Here is a 19057-nt window from a genome sequence, read left to right on the forward strand (position 1 = left end):
AGAGCTCCGGAAAAGGTCGCTACAGGGACGGGGGTGAGTGCTGAGAGACACCGAGTGAGGAGCACAGAGATAACCCGCCTGAGCTCAAGGCCCAGCTTTCGCGAGGTGTGGAGCCTGTAGCTAACCTAGGAGTCTCCGTCTGCCAGCAATGCCGCAGGACTAAAAAGATCCCCCCAAAATCTCTTCAGTAAGCCCCCACCTCCTCGAGTCCCGCTCCTGCCGGTCGAGCAGCCAATCGCCTCGCGGGGCGGGGTTGCGGCGAGCTGCCGCAACCAATAGCGGTGGAGGGGGCGGGGCCTGGCTCCCGGCGCGCGGCGGTGGGGTCGCCTCCAGCAAAGCTAGCTGAACCCTGAGGGGAGCCGCTGACCAGCAGCATGGAGGACCCCGCCGCGCCTGGGACCGGTGGCCCGCCCGCAAATGGCAATGGCAACGGCGGCGGCAAAGGGAAGCAGGCGGCGCCCAAGGGCCGCGAAGCGTTCCGAAGCCAGCGGCGGGAGTCAGAGGTGAGGAGCCCGGAAAGCTTCGGTTGGGGCCCGGAGACGCCCGCCGGCGGGAAGCGGCGGCTGAGGTGATTCGGCCTCGGCACCGGAGCCCTCGGCGCGCTCGATCAGCCCCGCGCAGTGGGCGCCTGCGGGGTCCTAGCGGCTGGACTCTGGGCTCTTTGGCTCCGACCAGTGTCCGCACGTCTCCTGCCGCGGGTTGGAGGCTTTCTAGCCCTCTGGCTTTCCCTCGCTGCGCGAAGATGAGCGCGGTATTGAGCGGACCAGATACTTTCCAAATATTTATCTCACTTAATCGCTGCAGCCCCCTGAAGCAGAAATTCCGATCCCAGTTTATAGAGGGGGGAACAGGAGCGGAGAGGTTAAGTGACTGGCTTGAGGGGTGGGAGGCTGGAGCTCAGCTGCAGGAAAGCAGGATTGGCGAGTGGGGCAACCGCACTCCCCCTCCCAGGCTGCCTGCGGCGGGCCCCTGGGCCGGCCGAGGGACTTCTGCCCGTTCCCTGCCCGTCCCCTTCCCCTCTTAAGTCTTAGGCCGTTTAGGGAGCACCTTCCGCGGACATCAGGCCCCTGCCTGTGAGGGCTGAGCGAGACGGGATTCAGGCAGGGGCAGTCCCGGAGTGGCTATCTGGAAGGAGCAGTCCCAGGATACAGATAGGAGTATGAATATTTCCATCTCTTTCTCCTCTCCTGAAAAAAGAAACCCTATCTAGGAAGATGAAAGCGTTAAATTATTATCACTTCCCTATCCCCTCATTGAGGCAGTTTCCATCAGTTGGATCTGAGCGGGGATCAGAATAGACTACAAAATGTCAGATGTGGCAGGGTCTGCAGATATCATCTGGTATAGCCCTTTCATTTTACAGACCTAAAAGAAAGAGGAGTGACTTGCCCAAGATCAGACATCTGGCATAGTTGGTGGTCAAGAACACCAGGCTTTGGAGTAGTCAGACCAGGTTTTGAATCCCAGCCCTACCATTTACTACCTGTGTGATTTTCGGCACGTTATGGAACCTCTCTGAGCTCCAGTTTCTTCATCTGTAAGATGAGATTAACACTGCCTACCTCAGAAGGTTGTGATAAAGTCAAAATGAGATAATTGACTATAAAATGTTTGGCACAGTGCAGGCACAATGCATGTAATTAGTCAGTACATAGTAACTCTTAGTATATTACTATCATCATCATCATCAAGTGGCAGAGCTGGTACTAGAAGCCAGGTCTTTGGCATTCCAGACCTTGCCTTACCATTTGAATAGCATTTCAGTTTCCAAAGTGATTTCATGTATGCTTTCCATTTTGATGTAGGTAGAGTAGGAGGAATCCATTCATTTTTTTTAAAGATAGAAGTGGAGATGAAAAGACTGGCCCAAAGTCACCACCTTACAGAGGCAGAGAGCTCAGCCCTCTTGTCTTGCTAGATGATATCTGCCACATCATCTCCCTCTCTACGTTAAGATGAGTCTGGTCTTTTAGGGCACCCTGTACCTCCTTCCCCCACAGAGACGTTGTTCTTGCTCAAATGTTTTTTTGGGGAGATGAGGCTTTCATTAAGTCAACAATTATTTATCGAAGACTTTCTGCCAGCCACTGTTTTAGGTGCCAGGGATATATCAGTGAACAAGATAGGGTCTTTGCCCATGGGGAGACAAATTGTGAGTAAATAAATAAAATAATTTCAGAATGATATGTTCTATGGGGGGAATAAAAGTCTCTGCCTGGGTCTCCCTTCTAAAGTTGCAATCTGTTCCCCACCTGTCAAATCTTCAGGCAAAGGCTCTGAGAGTACAGTCCTTTGCTTTTGCCAGTACTTTGCAGTGTCCAGAGACTCGAAAGCTTTCCACCTGCACTGCGGTTTACCTGCTGATTGTCTGCAGCTGCACTCTTCATGCCTGAAAATGAACAACTGCTGCGATCATCTCTATCTGGGCTCATTGCCTGCCAAAAGCCTGGCTGGAAAGATTAGCTTTCCTCTACCTTCTGCTGCAACAGGACTCCTTTTACCTGCTAGTACATCCCCTATCACCACAGTACCCAGTTGCCAGATCTGCTTTTCTTCTCTCCCTCTTTTTGCTTTCCTGTGGAAGGCAGTCCTTAGAGGAGGTGGGATTTTTTTCCTCTCTAGGGCTTTTAGAAAATCACTAGAAGAGAATTACTGTGGCACAAGTCAAGAGAGCCTCATCGTGTATCACTGTTTATGGAAGCACTGTTGACCTACCTTCTCTCACTGGCTTAGTGTGTGAACATCCCAACCTAAAAAGGAAGCTAAAGAGTAATTGTTTGCTTAATAAGAAGAGTCTTAACCTAACAAAAGGATTCACCTCAGACCTCTTTTAGCTAGATCTGGTTTTTTGATCTCAAACTCCTTGACAAAGTTTTAACTGGTCTGTGGTAAAATGAGGAAAATTCAGGTCATCGAAGTGAGTTTTTCTAAAAATTTAGTTCAATATATTAAATTTAAGAATGTGTACAGTTTAAAACAGTGTTTTTCAAACTGCTGTAGGGGGCAACATGTTAATTGAGGCTAAAATTTTTATTTTAAGAAATAAAGCTAGCATGATGGCTCATGCCTATTATCCCAGCACTTTGGGAGACTGAGGCAGGTGGATAGCTTCAGCTCAGGAATTCGAGACCAGCCTGGGAAATGTAGGCAGACCCCATCTCTACAAATAAATAAAAAAAATTTAGCCAGGCATGATGGTGCGCGCCTGTTGTCCCAGCTGCTCAGGAGGCTGAATCACTTAAGTCTAGGAGGTTGAGGCCACAGTGAGCTGTGATCATGCCACTGCACTCCAGCCTGGATGAGAGGAAGACCCTGTCTTAAAGAAAAAAAGAAAAGAAAGAAAATAATAGAAAATATCACTGCATCACATGCAGTAAAGGTAAATATTTTGTTAAACTTTTGTTCCAGTTTTTGTGTGTGTGTGTGCTGGGACATAATGTAAAAGGTATCATTTTTCCAAAAAGTTTGAAAAACAGTTTTTAATGGCTGTTCTTTATTCTGAGATTCTGTCTTTCATTTTTTTTGAATTTTTTAAAGTTTTTAAAGTCCTTACCTATCAGAATAAAACAGCAACAACCCTATGTCATTTGCCACTCTCCACCTTTTTCTTTTTCCCTACTGTTCCCTGTAATCCAAAAGTTTGGAAATCTTTGCTATAGTGGATTAAAACATGATTCGCCTTGTTTTTTGTTTTTTGTTTTTTTGTTTTTGTTTTTGAGACGGAGTCTCGCTCTGTTGCCCAGGCTGGAGTGCAGTGGCCCAATCTCTGCTCACTGCAAGCTCCGCCTCCCAGGTTCACGCCATTCTCCTGTCTCAGCCTCCCGAGTAGCTGGGACTACAGGCACCCGCCACCATGGTTGGCTAATTTTTTGTATTTTTAGTGGAGACGGGGTTTCACCGTGTTAGCCAGGATGGTCTCGATCTCCTGACCTCGTGATCCGCCCGCCTCGGCCTCCCAAAGTGCTGGGATTACAGGCGTGAGCCGCTGCACCTGGCCAATTTGCCTTGTTGACAGTATAAATTGGCATAATGTTTTGCGGGAGCAACTTATATACAAAGAGACTTTAAAATATTCATAAGATTTGATTCATTAATTTTCTTTATAAAAATCTATGCTTAGGAAATATCCTAAATATAGAAAAAAGTATAAGTCTATTACAGTTTGTTGCATATAATAAAGGAAAATTAAAAACAATTTAAATAATAAGGAACTAGTTAAGTAAACCAATAAATGTACATCCATTTATACAACCATTTAAACTAATAGTCATAATAAGATGAGAAGAATGCCTTTATAATATAATATTAAAATCATAGAGTGACCACTCACATAGTGCTACCAAGTGCTGGGCCGTGTGCCTTTCCTGTATTAACTCATTTAGTCCTTAAAATAACCCTGTGAAGTAAGTCCTGTTATTATCCTCATTTTACAGATGGGAAAACTGAGCAGGTCATTTTCCAACAATTTGCTGACACCAACTGGATGTCCTACAATTCAATTCAATTCTAATACTAACTACCTAGAATTAGCACAGACCCCCAAGTTAAGGGCTCAGTCCTACAAGGCCCTACTTTAGACACCAGCCATAGGTGGGATCCCCAAGCTATCTACACTTCAGCCTGGCCAACTACAAATTAAGCGGTTATCATGATCTTCCTTTCAGGTTCCATAATTTGCTAGAATAACTCACAGGATTCAGGAAAGCATGTACTTAGAATCATAATTTTATTATAAAGGATACGACTCAGAAACAGCTAAATGGAAGAGATGCAAAGGACGAAGTATGGGTTTGGGGTGGTGCAGAGCTTCCTTATCTTCCCTGGGCAGCACTCTCCTAGCACATCTGTTTGTTCCCCAACCCAAAAGCTGCCTGAACCTAGTAATTTCAGGGTTTTCCTATGGTGTTTCATTACCTAGGCATAATTAAACTATTGGCCACATGACTGACCTTAATCTCTAGTACCCCTCCCCTCCCTGGATGTGGGGATGGTGCTGAAAGTTCAACCCTCTAATCATGTGCTTGGTCTTTCCTAACATAAGTCACCTCATGAGCATAAATTCTGGTAAAGCTGACAGTGACTCATTATGAATAACTGACACTCCTATCACTCAGGAACTTCTAAGAGTTTCAGGAGCTCTGTACCAGGAACCAGGGGCAAAGAACAGTATATTCTTTATGTCACACTGAGGCACAGAGAGGTTAACTTGTCCAAGATCAAATAGTATGTGACAGAGCTGAGATTGAAAATTTTAAAAATTCATATATATTAACATATACAGGAAATAAATACCCCAAAATGTTTAAATAAGTTTAAAAAAGTTTAAATAAGTTAGAAGATGGGATTATATTAAAACATATTTAATAGGATTATAAATTTATACATACAACATCATGGGAAATGTAATCTTTACTACAACTTGGAGTGGAGATGTTGCATCATTTGACAATCCTAAAGTTGTGGAATATTAGAGCTAAAGAACCTCTATAAAAATAAGGAACTATGATCCACAGCATGAGACTTGATCTATATCATACAGTGGGTTGATGACAGAACTGAAGCTAGAATCCAGTTCTCTTTGTTTCTGTCTCAATTTTATATAAATCAGCTAGATGCTCCTCTGGTCTGTGTTCATGTAGATTAGATATGGACACAGACTATAGCTTTCATATATGTTTGAGATCCTGGCCCTTTATTCAGACTTTCCGATTTTGTATAGGAATCCTCAGCCCCTCCCCACACTGAAACTCAAGTTTTGGCTTGGCGTAGGGTACCTCTGAGATGAAAGACCCAAATAGGACTCTCCTAACTGTCTCCCTGATCTAACCTTGGCCTCCATGAGGGGAAGAAGATAAATAAGGGTACAATCTTCCCTTGGCAACCCCTTTTTCCAAGTTATCCCAGTTACCAACAAAATTTCTCTGTTACAGGGCTCTGTGGACTGTCCCACTCTGGAGTTTGAGTATGGAGATGCAGATGGGCATGCAGCAGAGTTGTCAGGTATGAGGTAGATGGGTCAGTAGCTAGTGGAAGAATGGCCAGGAGGAGAGGGAAGGGGCCTGTGATCTCCCTGGAAGCTTGTCTGTTCTCACCAAGTGGCTGTTGAACAAAGGCTGTTCTCCACATTCCTTTTTCTCTCCACCCGACTGGTAAATATCTCTTTGTTTGTCTTCACATTTCCTTCTGTGATTCTCCTTGGCTGTGGTATTCTTCATTCTGTCATTCTATCACTCTTTCCTGCTCACTTTTCTTTATTCTCTTTGAAAATAACTGATTTGGTGCACTCTCAAATCAGTTTTCTCTCCATCTTCTCCATATTCCTTCTCTTTTTCTCTTCCTGTCACCCATATCTTTGCCTGCCTCCTTCTTTCTGCCGCCCTCTTTCTATCCCATGCCATCTCTTTTTCCTTTGTCTCCTCTACCTCCATCTTTTCCTTCTTCCTCTCGCAACTGCCCCTATTAAAATCTCAGCAAAGTCTGAGGAAAAACTATAGTCAACTGGCCAGTTGAGCAAGGCTGGACATGTCACCTGCATCCATCATAGTAGAGTTCTGCTTGGATGTTTATGAGCTGGGGTTAAGTGATTCCATTCTTCTTTCAGTGCTGGCCTGCTTGTCTCTGTCTGGATTTTTTAGCTTAGGGTAAATGTGATCTCCTCACATTAAGGGCTTCCATGTTACATGTGCTACCAATGCCAGTTATTAATAAACGAGCTTTGGGTGGAGATGTGTGAAATTTAAATATTCTGTCACATGGAAGTGATATTTTGAGGCATGCTTTTTCAGAGAAAAGAGACAAACAATTTTAAAGAAGTTCTTGTGCATGAGCACAGAGAATAAATTTTGTGATGAGTGACAGAGAAATAGAGAGCTAAGTTTAATAACCAACAAAGGATTAGAATTCATAATAGGAATATGATATAAATATATATATATATTAAAGAGAGGAGAGAGATGAGCAGCCCAACAGAGAAATGGGCAAAGAATATAAATGGGAATTTATAGAAGAAAAAGCCAAATGGTCAATAAATATATGAGAAGATATTGAACTTTATTAGTAAATGGGGAAAAGCAAATTAAAATAATAAAATATTATTTCACAATCATCAGAGTGCAAAACTTAAAAGCCTGGGGTTGGTGAGGGTGCAGAGAAATTAGTACTTTTATGCACTGCTAGACATGGGGGAGCAGAGTATAAAATTGAAAAGCATTTTGCTTATATCTTACAAAGTTGAAGATGTGCACATATTGTGACCCAACAAGTCTACTCCTAGATATCCACTCTAAAGAAAATTACACTTGGGCACAAGAAAATGTACAAAGATGTTTATTGCAGCCTTGTTTATCAGTGTAAAAAGTTGGAAACAACCTACAATGCCCATCAGTAGGGAAATGGATAAACTACAGCATATTAGTGCAGTAGGCTATTGAATAGCCATTAAAATAATAATTGATCTATATCAATATATTTATTTTTTATTTTTTTATTTTTGAGAAAGGGTCTGGCTCTGTTGCTTACGCTGGAGTGGCACAATCTCAGCTCACTACAGCCTTGAGCTCCTGGGCTCAAGTGATCCTCCCACCCCAGCCTCTCAAGTAGCTAGGACCATAGGCATGCCCTACCATGCCCAGCTAATTTTGTGCCATCATGTCCAGCTAATTCTGTTTATCTTTTGTAGAAACAAAGTCTCACCATGTTGCCCAGGCTGGTCCTGAACTCCTGGGCTCAAGTGATCCTCCTGCCTTGGCCTTCCAAAGTGCTAGGACTACAGGTGTGAGCCACCACACCTGGCCTCAACATGTTTCAATATCAATAAATGCTTGGCCAGGCACGGTAGCTCACGTCTGTAATCCCAGCACTTCGGGAGGCCTAAGCGGGTGGATCACCTGTCAGGAGTTCGAGACCAGCCTGACCAATATGGTGAAACCTCGTCTCTACTAAAAATACAAAAATTAGCTGGGCATTGTGGCACGCACCTGTAGTCCCAGCTACTCGGGAGGCTGAGACAGGAGAATTGCCTGAACCCGGGAGGCAGAGGTTGCAGTGAGCCAAGATCACGCCACTGCACTCTAGCCTGGGTGACAGAGCGAGACTCCATCTCAAAAAAAAATAATAATAATAAATGCTAAAGACAAAATTGGGAGAAAGGCTCAGTAACAAAGGAATTTATACAATAGGATACCGCTTGGATAAAAAAAGTTTTTAAACAGAACAATATCATGTGTTTACAAGCATATATGCATATAGCAAAAGTAGAAAAATAGGCATGTGAATGATACACACCAATTTCATTATAGTGATTGCCTCTGGAGAAGGGAATAAGATAGACTGGGGAGCAGTCTGAAGCAAATATAATAAATGCTAACATTTGTTTGACCTGGGTAGAAGATAATACACAGGTGTCTTAAATGTACTATTCTGTACTTACCTGTATATAAAAATTCATAATCTAAAATTTAAAAATAAAAAGACCAAAACTAAAGTTCAGTACCTAAGAGCCTTGCCCACTTTTCTGATTTGATTTGTAGTGCTTTACTCTTAAAAATATATATATTCACCTCTCCACTAATGACTGAAGAATTTAAGATTCAGTGATGGGATTTGCTTCTGGTCACTCTTGGATTCTGGAACTGAAGACTCAAAAGCCCTGACTCCCAGACAAGGTGTTTCTCAACCATTAGACAGCTGGCTGGAACATAAGTGAATTTCTCTTGCTTTGTGAATTACCTGTGACCTAGTTAAATTTCCAGGAAGGGTCTCAGGGAGCAGAGATTTAAAGGAAATCTGTTCTATCATCTGTTGACTTCTGTATTTCAGTTCTTCATCTTCTGTAAGATGAGGGTACATATACAATGTTCTGGAGAGAGACAGAGAGAGTAGGAAAGGGCATTTTTATTTCTTTTCTTCTTTCTTTCTTTCTTTTTTTTTTTTTTTTAAGAGACAGAATCTCATTCTGTTACCCCAGGCTGGAATGCAGTGACATATCATAGCTCACTAAAGCCTCAAACTCCTAAGCTCAAATGATCCTCCACCTCAGCCTCCTAAGTAGCTAGGACTACAGTCATGTGCCGCTACACCTGGCTGATGTTTAAATTTTTTGTAGAGATAGGGTCATGCTATGTTGCCCAGGCTAGTCTCAAACTCCTGGCCTCAGGCAATCCTCCTGCCTCAGCCTCCCAAAGGGCTGGAATTATAATCCTATAGGTCTGAGCCATCACACGTGGCCGGCATTTTTATTTCTCATAAGCTTTCTGCATTTTGTATTGAGAGGCTGCTGTTAGCAAAGTTAGATTTTCCTGGGCACAGCAGCCCTTTGACAACCATAGCTGTTCTCTAGAGTTTTTTTTGCAGCCTCTGCTTAGTGGCTGTGGGCAGGAATCTAAACTTCTATACCCTCTGAGGAAACTTAGCAGGGAGAGAATGAACTGGCTCCAACCCTGAAGAGCCATCTAGCACTTACTTTTCAGCCCTTGCCGTGGTTTCCTCATCCAGCACAAGGATCTTTCCTCTAAGTTTCAGGAGTTGTGTTGCCCTCCTCTTCTCTTAGAGATAGGATAGTTCCTGGTTGGGTTAACAAAGCAGGAGTTGCAGCCCTGAGAAACAGGAGTGATGAGATTAAGCTCTCTGTGCTCCAGTCCTCCTCCTGGCCCTCACCAAATGTTGAAGGCTGCCTTCTCTGCTGCAGCAGCCAGCTGGCAGGAAGAGGACAGGTTTGATGGTTTAATCTCCCAGGGACACAAGTGGCTATTTTTAACTGCTCTGAAAAGGAGGAAGCTGGCTTTGGATTGAATTGGACACAGGAATGTGTTGGAAGCTTCAGCTCTTTCATGCCACCCTCTCTACTTTGGGCCCCTTCTTTAAGGATCTCCCGAATGTGACTGTTCTGTCTTTCCTGCCACAGAATTGTATAGTTACACTGAGAACCTGGAATTCACCAATAACAGGAGGTGCTTTGAAGAAGATTTCAAGACTCAAGGTAATTCCAGATCTTTACTCATAGAGACCTGCTTTTTCCTTCTATGATATACCAGCCTGATCTAGTAAAAGACTAAAACAAAGTGCGATCCTTCATCCCCTCTGTATTAGTTAGGGTTCTTTTAGAGGGATAGAACTAATATGATAAATAGATAGATATATATAAAGGGGAGTTTATTAGGTATTAACTTACACAATCACAAGGTCCCATGATAGGCTGTCTGCAATCTGAGGAGCAAGGAGAGCTAGTCTGAGTCCCCAAACTGAAGAACTTGGAGTCTGATGTTCAAGGGCAGGAACTATCCAGCACAGGAGAAAGATGTAGGCTGGAAGGCTAGGCCCATCTCTCCTTTTCATGTTTTTCTGCCTGTTTTATATTTGCTGGCAGCTGATTAGATTGTGCCCACCAGATTAAGGGTGGATCTGCCTTCCCCAGCTGGCCAACTCAAATGTTAATCTCTTCTGGCAACACCCTCACAGACATACCCAGGATCAATACTTTGTATCCTTCAATCCAATCAAGTTGACTCACAGTATTAACCATCGCAAGTCCACCCCTTGTCAGCTCGAACTCATACACCTCTCCTGAGATCATACATAATCTTCAAATAAAGACAATAATAAGGGCATAATTATGCCTAACATAATACAACTATCCTTCATACAACTGGAAACTCACCAATCCCCAACCCAAATACTATTATATAAAGTTAACAATACTTAAATGCTGATATGAAGTCAATAAATCTTATGTCACATGATAAAGGAGAAAGGAAATAAAATGAAGATATTAGTACAAGTGTATACATGCACAAACATGTTTTTAACAAAAGAAGAAGGAAATACTCATGACAATTACAGTCCTCATTTCTGCAGCTGGTCACGTGGTCGTAGCTGGTATTGATGACTACCTTCTTCTACTACCCATTCTGTATTCCCTTTGCATTCAGCAAGCAGCTTGGCAGGTCATGGTTTTTTTCCTGGTGGAGTAACACAAACCTTCATTCTTGAGGGGTCTGGGTCATTTGTAGTCCTGCCTGGATTGGGGTGTTGTAGTTTCCCATCGACCTTAATCACAGGGCATAGTAATATTAAGAGACGCCCTAATGGATCTCCTGTATTCCATGCATACTCTTCCTTACCTCCGTTGTGGAGTAGTAGACTGATTTCATCTTGATAGTCTGGGTCAGTCACCCCAGCCAACACTGTAACTCCCTTCTTAGCCTGTTGACTTAAAGGTAGGAGGACCCTAAAGTGTCCAGGTGGCAATCTTAACTTCCAGTTTAATGGAATCATTGTTGTGTCTCCTGGTGGCAGTTTCCTCCCTCTGGAGCTAAAACCTCTAGGCCAGCAGAACGTAATGTCACGGAAACAGGAAGCAAAAATTTTGCTACTAGATCACTAGGGGTGATGGTGAGTGGTGCCACTTCCACCCCTTGATTCCTGGACCAGTGAATCCTGACTATGGGAAAAGCGGTACCATATGTTGGATGCTGATTCAGAGCATACACGGCCTTCTGGAGAACTTTGCCCCAGCCCTGCAAAGTATTGTCACCTAGTTGGCATTGTAATTGTGACTTCAAAGGGCCATTTCACCATTCTATCAATCCAGCTGCTTCAGGATGATGGGGAACATGGTAAGACCATGAGCAGGAGCCGACTGCCACACTTCTTTAGCCGTGAAGTGAGTGCCTTGGTCAGAGGCAATGCTTTGTGGAATACCATGACGGTGGATGAGGCATTCCATGAGTCCATGGATGGTAGTCTTGGCAGAAGCATTGGTTGCAGGATAGGCAAACTCTTATCTGGAGTAAGTGTCTATTCTAGTGAGGACAAACCTCTGCCCTTTCCATGACAGAAGAGGTCCAATACAATCAACTTGCCACCAGGTAGCTGGCTGATTACCCTGAGGAATGGTGCCTTATCTAGGGCTCAGTGTTGGTCTCTGCTGCTAGCAAATTGGGCACTTAGCAGTGGCCGTAGCCAGGTCAGCCTTGGTGAGTGGAAGTCCATGTTACTGAGCCCATGCATAACTTCCATCCCTGCCACAGTGGCCACTTTGCTCATGGGCCCATTGGACAATGACAGAGGTGCTGGGGAAAGAGGCTGATTGGTGTCCACAGAATGGGTCATCCTATCCACTTGATTATTAAACTCCTTTTCTGCTTTGGTCACCCACTGGTGAGCACTCACATGGAGTACAAATATCTTCACAGTTTTTGACCACTCAGAGAGGTCCATCCACATACTTCTTTCCCCAATTTTTTTTGTCACCAATTTTCCAATCATGCTTCTTCCAAGTCCCTGACCATCCAGCCAAATCATTGGCTATAGCCCATGAATCAGTATATAATCGCACATCTTACCATTTCTCCTTCCATGCAAAGTACACAGCTAGGTGCACTGCTCAAAGTTCTGCCCACTGGGAAGATTTCCCTTCACTGCTGTCCTTCAGGGATGTCCTAGAAAGGAGCTGTAGTGCTGCAGCCATCCACTTTCAGGTGGTGCCTGCATATCTTGCAGAACCATCTGTAAACCAGGCCCTAATCTTTTCTTCCTCTGTCAACTTATAGGGAGCTCCCCATGAGGCCATCAGTGCAGGCTGGGGGAAAGAAGGCAGAGTGGCAGGACTGGAGACCATGGGCATTTGAGCCACTTCCTCATGTAACTTACTTGTGCCTTCAGGACCTGCTTGAGCCTGATCACGTATATACCACTTCCATTTGATGATGGAATGCTGCTGTGCACGACCCACTTTATGGCTTGATGGGTCAGAAAGCACTCAGTTCATGAAAGGCAGTTGAGATCGCATGGTGACTTGATGACCCATAGTCAAACGTTCAGTTTCCACCAAAGACCAGTAACAGGCCAAGAGCTGTCTCTCAAACATAAAGCAGTTATCTGCAGAAGATGGCAGGACCTTGCTCCAAAATCCTAGAGGCCTCCACTGTGATTCACCTATGGGAGCCTGCCAAAGGCTCCAAACAGCATCCCCATCTGCCACTGACACCTCAAGCACCATTGGATCTGCTGGATCATATGGCCCAAGTGGCAGAGCAGCTTGTACAACAGCCTGGGCCTGTTGCAGAGCCTTCTCCTGTTCTGGACCCCACTAAAAACTGGGTGGGGGCCAGATAAATGGGCAGGAATAACACACCCAAATGAAGAATGTGTTGCCTCCAAAATCCAAATAGACCCACTAGGCATTGTGCTTCTTGGTTGTAGGAGGGGCCAAATGAAGCAACTTATCTTTCACCTAAGAAGGAATATCTCAACAGGTCCCACAGCACTGGACCCCTAGGAATTTTACTGAGGTAGAAGTTCCCTGAATTTTAATCAGATTTATTTCCCATCCTCTGGCACACAAATGTCTCACCAATAAGTCCAGTGTGTTTGCTACTTCTTGCTCACTGGATCCAATCAGCATAATGTCATCAATGTAATGGACCAATGTGATATCTTGTGGAAGCAAAAAGCGATCAAGGTCTCTCTGAATAAGATTATGACTCAAAGCCAGAGAATAGATATACCTCTGGGGTAGGACAGTAAAGGTATATTGCTGTCCCTGCCAGCTGGAGGCAAATTGCTTCTGGTGGGCCTTATGGACAGGAATGGAGAAAAAGGCACTTGCCAAGTCAATGACCATGTACCAGGTACCAGGAGATGTGTTAATTTGCTCGAGCAATGAAACCACATCTGGTACAGCAGCTGCAATTCGAGTCACCACTTGGTTAAGCTTACGATAATCCACTGTCATTCTCCAAGATTCCTCTGTCTTCTGCACAGGCCAAATGCGAGAGTTGAACAGGGATGTGGTGGGAATCACCACTCCTTTGTCTTTCAAGTCCTTGATGATGGCACTGATCTCCACAATCCCTCCAGGGATGTGATATTGTTTTTGACTTACTATTTTTCTAGGTAGAGGCAGCTCTAATGGCTTCCATTTGTCCTTTCCCACCATAGTAACGCTCACCCTACCAGTCAGGGGGCCAATGTGGGGGTTCTGCCAGCTACTAAGTATGTCTATGCCAATTATGCATTCTGGCACTGGGGAAATGACCACAGGATGAGTCTCGGGGCCCACTGTAAGTCAGGCTTCAGCTAAAACTCCATTAGTTACCTGACCTCCATAAGCCCCTACTTTAACTGGAGGACCACAATGATATTTTGGGTCCCCTGGAATCAACATCAGCTCAGAGCCAGTGTCCAGTAGTCCCCAAAATGTCTGATCATTTCCCTTTCCCCAGTGCACAGTTAGCCTGGCAAAAGGCCAGAGGTCTTCTTGGGGAAGGATGGGAGAAAAATTCACTGCATAAACTGTCAGTAATGTAGGGGGGTCCTTCCTCAAGGGAAACCAGCCTCCCCTTCATTCAAGGGGTTCTGGGTCTATTAACTGGCTCAAGTCTGGAAATTGATTGAGAGGCCATGATACTCTGTTTTTATAATTCAAATTAGTCTTTTGTCCATTCGACCTACAAGTTTTCTGCTTGCATAAAGTAGGAATGCAGTAGGCTTCCTATCAGTTTCACTTCTAGAAACACTGTGATTAATTAGCCAATGCCACAGCTCTACATGAGTCAGACTATTCTGATTGCTCCTTTGCCTCTGCCATCCATTATGGTAGCTACGCCCACCTTGCCTTTGATGGTCGAGTGCTTCCACTTGGCCCCTGCCACCTCGGGATCCAATTATTCCCATTGTATTTAAATTTTGTAGTTGAGTGACTGTGGTTCCCACCATTAGATCTGGCATAAGGAGAAAAGCAATTACAGGACTCTTCAAAGATGCAGCTGCTGCCTTCACAAATCTATTTTGTAAGGCATTGGTCAAGGGTGTATCTTCTGGATCCTCCCAGCTGGGATGAGTAGATCTAAAGTGACTAATCCACTCCACCATCCCAATCTCCCTAAGCCTTTGGATCCCTTCCTCTACATTAAACCAAGGGAGATCAGGCATTTCCAGCTCACTCACAGTGGGCCATCTTTTAATCCATAATTCAGCTGACCAAATAAGCTATTAGAACCTTTTTTAACAACCCAAGCTGCAACATTAAATGCAGAGTCCCTACTTAGTGGGCCTAAATCAATAAATTCAGCCTGATCCAACTCTGTGTTCCTTCCTCCATTATCCCATACCCTTAATATCCATTCCCATGCCTGTTCTCCAGATTGCTGTTTATATAAATTAGAGGACTCAAATAGTTCTTTTCGAGTGTAGCACACCTCCTCATGGGTCACACTCTCAACCTCACCTCTAGGGGCCTGCCAGGACTTTCATCTAGTTATAGGTCTAGAACCAAACAAAGGTGTTGGGGGTAGCTTCTGAGGAGAAGCAACATTATCTTGCCTGGCAACTGTTTCAGGGCAACTGCCATCACTGTTGCTTCAGGCAGTGCAGGGTTTAGCTCCTCAGACAAAGGTGGAAAGGCTGATGGCAGCATGGGTCAGGGAGGAGATATTGCCACTACTGGGGATGGGGAAGCTGTTCCTCCTGGCAAAAAAGGTTCATCAGAGTTTACAAACTCAGTGTGCCCGGCTTCACCAGGGTCCTCCCACATGTCCCCATTCCAAGTTTCAGGGTCCCATTCTTTTCCAATAAATGCCCTCACTTTAACAGTAGACATCTAACAGGGCTGTAAATGCATCTTTCATTGCAGTTCAGCCATTCGCATGACAAAAGCTTGTGTCTGTTTTTCCACAATTTCAGCTGTTTTCTCTACAGGAGATAAGACTCTCACTCAGGGCAATCTTAGCAGATTTGAGGCTCAGTATCTGCTTCTGAAGCTGGGAGACAGAATCCCTGAGTTCATCATTTTCTTTCATCACTTTGTCCACTGAACTTAGGAGCAACCAACCAGCTTCCTTATGTTCCTTGGTTCTCCACATATGGTCAAAAGTATTATGTATAGTCACTAAAATCCTTGCCTCTCACGAGTGGTGAATCAGGAATGTCAAATGCATTTATTTTGCATAACTCTCTAAACAGTTTCCACCAAGGACTATCAGTGTTCTCTATACTATTAGAAGTAGATTTCTTAGCATTTTTGGATCTGATCATGTTAAGCAGCCAACTCCAGAAATCTCAAAACCACTGAAAGAACTCCATCCTTAATATTCTATTCCTCTAGAATCACTCCTGGTACCCAAATCTGTATTAGTCAGGGTTCTCTTAGAGGGATGGAACTAATAGGAAATATATATATATTAACCTTCACACCCTCCATAACCATGTAGCCTTTCCTTCTTGCTTAGGGGATACAGGGTTCTCTGTATCTCAAGTGGAGAGCAATGGAGTAGAAGCATGAGAAGCTGGTGCTGTGCTGCCTGATAGAACCCTTGACCTTAATGTTTCATCCCATCTTCAACTTTGCCCTACTCTCAATAGTAATTTCATGTGCCCACACTGTGACATTCTCAGACATTCTCATCCATTTCCTCACTTGGTCAGTGGCAATTCAGTTTTCAGTTCAACAAATGTGTGGTGAGTATCTATTCTGTGTCAGATACTGGAGGCAGGAGTGAGAAGCAGCTTTTACAAAGAAGTTAGAGTTTGAGAGCAGAGGAATCATGTGCACATCACAAAACTAGCTGAGGCTCAAACAATCCTCCTGCCCCAGCCTCCCAAGTAGCTAGGATTATAGGTATGTGCCACTATGCCCAGCTTCTGCCCAAGGGCCTTCTCTGCAGCCTATACAGGGCAGCCAGGAAGTGTAGGGAATCAGTGTGCTCCTCTAGTTTAGCACCCCTCATCCAAGAGGAAAATGCTGTGTCAGAAAAGTTTAAAAAGTGTTATGGAAGCAGAGTATTTGGCCAGCGCATTAGTGAGAAAGGTCATTTTATATTGGGCATGGAAGAGTGGGAAAGAGGTCATTTTGTATTGGGCCTGTAAGGATGACTAGGAATTGAATATGTAGGGAGACAGAAGGAACTCCTTGAGGAAAGGCAGAGAGACAGGACAGTATGGGCTGTGTGTGGAGGACAGAGGGGATGTTGAAGGTGAGGCTATAGACTGGGTTCAGGCCAGAACATTTTGGGTCCTTTTCCCATACCTTATTCTTTCTCAGTGAAATAAGGAAAGCTTTTGGAGAAAATAATTTTGGCAGGGGAGTTGAGATCAGAGGTGGATATGCTATGAGGAGCCTTTCCAGGAAGGGTGGCAATAGCTGACACTGGATGTATATGGCCTTTTATTCCCAGTGCAGGGCAAGGAATGGCTGGAGTTGGAAGAAGATGCCCAAAAGGCCTATATAATGGGACTCTTGGACCGGCTAGAGGTGGTCAGTAGGGAACGGCGGCTGAAGGTGGCCCGGGCTGTTCTCTACCTGGCCCAAGGTGAGTGACCACCCTTGCTAGCTTTAGAGGGGTGGAGGCTTGAGAGGAAAGTGGGCATTATCAGGACTGAGATGATGCAGGCTGTGCTGGGATAGCAAGGTTTCTTGCCTCTCAAGGACAGATCTTGTCATGTGCTAGGAGTAACCTGTGCTTATGAGGAAGATGAGATAGTGTTGAGTGCTGTTCTAGATCCCTTGGGATCTGCCTTTATCTTACCAGGTATGTCAGAATTTTTTATAGGGTTCTTCTTTTCCCTACCCTGTACTATAATCATATGTGAATACTAGCAAGAGGTGTGGCCAGAGCTGATATGTACCACCAGCTGATCATGGAGACAAGACATCAACTGTGGCCTGGCCCCAAAACTGAGGAGAAATAGGAGAGTGTCACAGATACACATGGGCCCCTTGCATTGTTTCTCATTGGCATTCTGAAAGTTCAGGCAACGTAACTGCAGGAGTGGATGCTGTGAGTAATTTGGAGATGATCAGAACTAAATAGAGTAATTGGGGAAAGCTGCTCAGAAGAAACCTGTTAGCCAGGTGTTGGAAAAGGAAATGAGATAGCCTAGCTGGAGTGAAAATAAGCCTACGATCATAAATATGAGGCGTGTTAACAGAACCAACCAGTTGGGAGCTAAAAAAAAATTGTAAAAGAAAAAAATAATAAATGAAGAGGGGAAAGGGTGGACATTAGGTGAAGAGAAGACTAGCAAATAGGACTGTGCCCTCCTGTATCTCTTGGATCTGGTGCTCTGGCCAACTTCCAACTGCCAGTACCTTCATATGTTTGCCCAAGGACTTTATTTATTTAAGTTTTTTAAAACAAAGTCTCACTATGTTTCCCCGGCTGGTCTTGGACTCATAGGCTCGAGCTATCCTCCTGCTCCAGCCTCCTAAGTAGCTAGGATTATAGGCATGTGCCACCATGCTCAGCTTCTGCTCAAGGGCCTTCTCTGCAGCCCATACAGGGCATCCAGGAAGTGTAAGGAATCAGTGTGCTCCTTTAGTTTAGCACCCTCATCCAATGACTAACAGGAGTTAGTAGATGGATAGCCTGACTGTCTCACCCCTCTTGGATAGAATAACTGTGAGTTGTGTGTTTTATACTGTTTCCAAATTATCCCCTGAGTGAACTCTTTGGGCTTTCTTTTCTTCCCTGTCTCTACTGATGATTCCTGGGAATGATTCCCAAATAAGCTACTTACACTGGAATCCTTACTTACCTCAGGATCTGCTTCTGGGAGAACCCACTCTTAAGACGACAGGCCATTGATGAGCACATTGGACCTAACCCTGGAGACTACCTCTCCTGTCCCCTGATTCATTCCAGGAAGTTCTTGGGGCCCCTGTCATACCTATGTCAGCCTAATTATTAGGCAGAGTATTACAGGAAAAATCTTAAGATCATGGGGCAGGGTGGAAAGAACTGGGGTACTGCCACCCTTCAACCCCTGTAACAACTTTCTGGTCCTTTAGGTACTTTTGGGGAATGTGATTCAGAGGTCGATGTGCTACACTGGTCCAGGTACAACTGCTTCCTGCTGTATCAGATGGGGACCTTCTCCACCTTCCTGGAGCTACTCCACATGGAAATTGAGTGAGAAGCCTTAGGGGAAGGGCTGGCCTACATAACCCCCATTCCTTAAAGGGGCCTCATGTTCTATGCTGCTTCCCTCACTATAGAGACCCCCTGTGAGGAACTGGGTCTACTCACACCTCAGCCCAAAGCTCATTGACAGTTCCCCTCCA

General features: G+C 44.6%; 1 protein-coding gene across 2 annotated transcripts in view; it reads left to right on the plus strand.

Annotated features, from left to right (window-relative positions):
• The first annotated feature begins 322 nt into the window (after positions 1 to 322).
• Positions 323 to 19057, plus strand: part of STRIP2 (striatin interacting protein 2) — a 55602-nt gene continuing 36867 nt past the window's right edge. The window contains exons 1-5 of one of the 2 annotated variants that reach the window (XM_054497249.2): positions 323 to 503; positions 5931 to 6000; positions 9902 to 9976; positions 17172 to 17306; positions 18785 to 18905. In XM_054497249.2, coding sequence (XP_054353224.1) covers positions 375 to 503; positions 5931 to 6000; positions 9902 to 9976; positions 17172 to 17306; positions 18785 to 18905 — 530 coding nt within the window. In that variant the 5' untranslated portion in view covers positions 323 to 374. The remainder of the gene's footprint in view (positions 504 to 5930; positions 6001 to 9901; positions 9977 to 17171; positions 17307 to 18784; positions 18906 to 19057) is intronic. The other variant, XM_063668451.1, reaches the window with a different exon arrangement.

Source organism: Pongo pygmaeus, chromosome 6, assembly GCF_028885625.2.
Source record: "Pongo pygmaeus isolate AG05252 chromosome 6, NHGRI_mPonPyg2-v2.0_pri, whole genome shotgun sequence".
Lineage (NCBI taxonomy): Eukaryota > Metazoa > Chordata > Mammalia > Primates > Hominidae > Pongo > Pongo pygmaeus.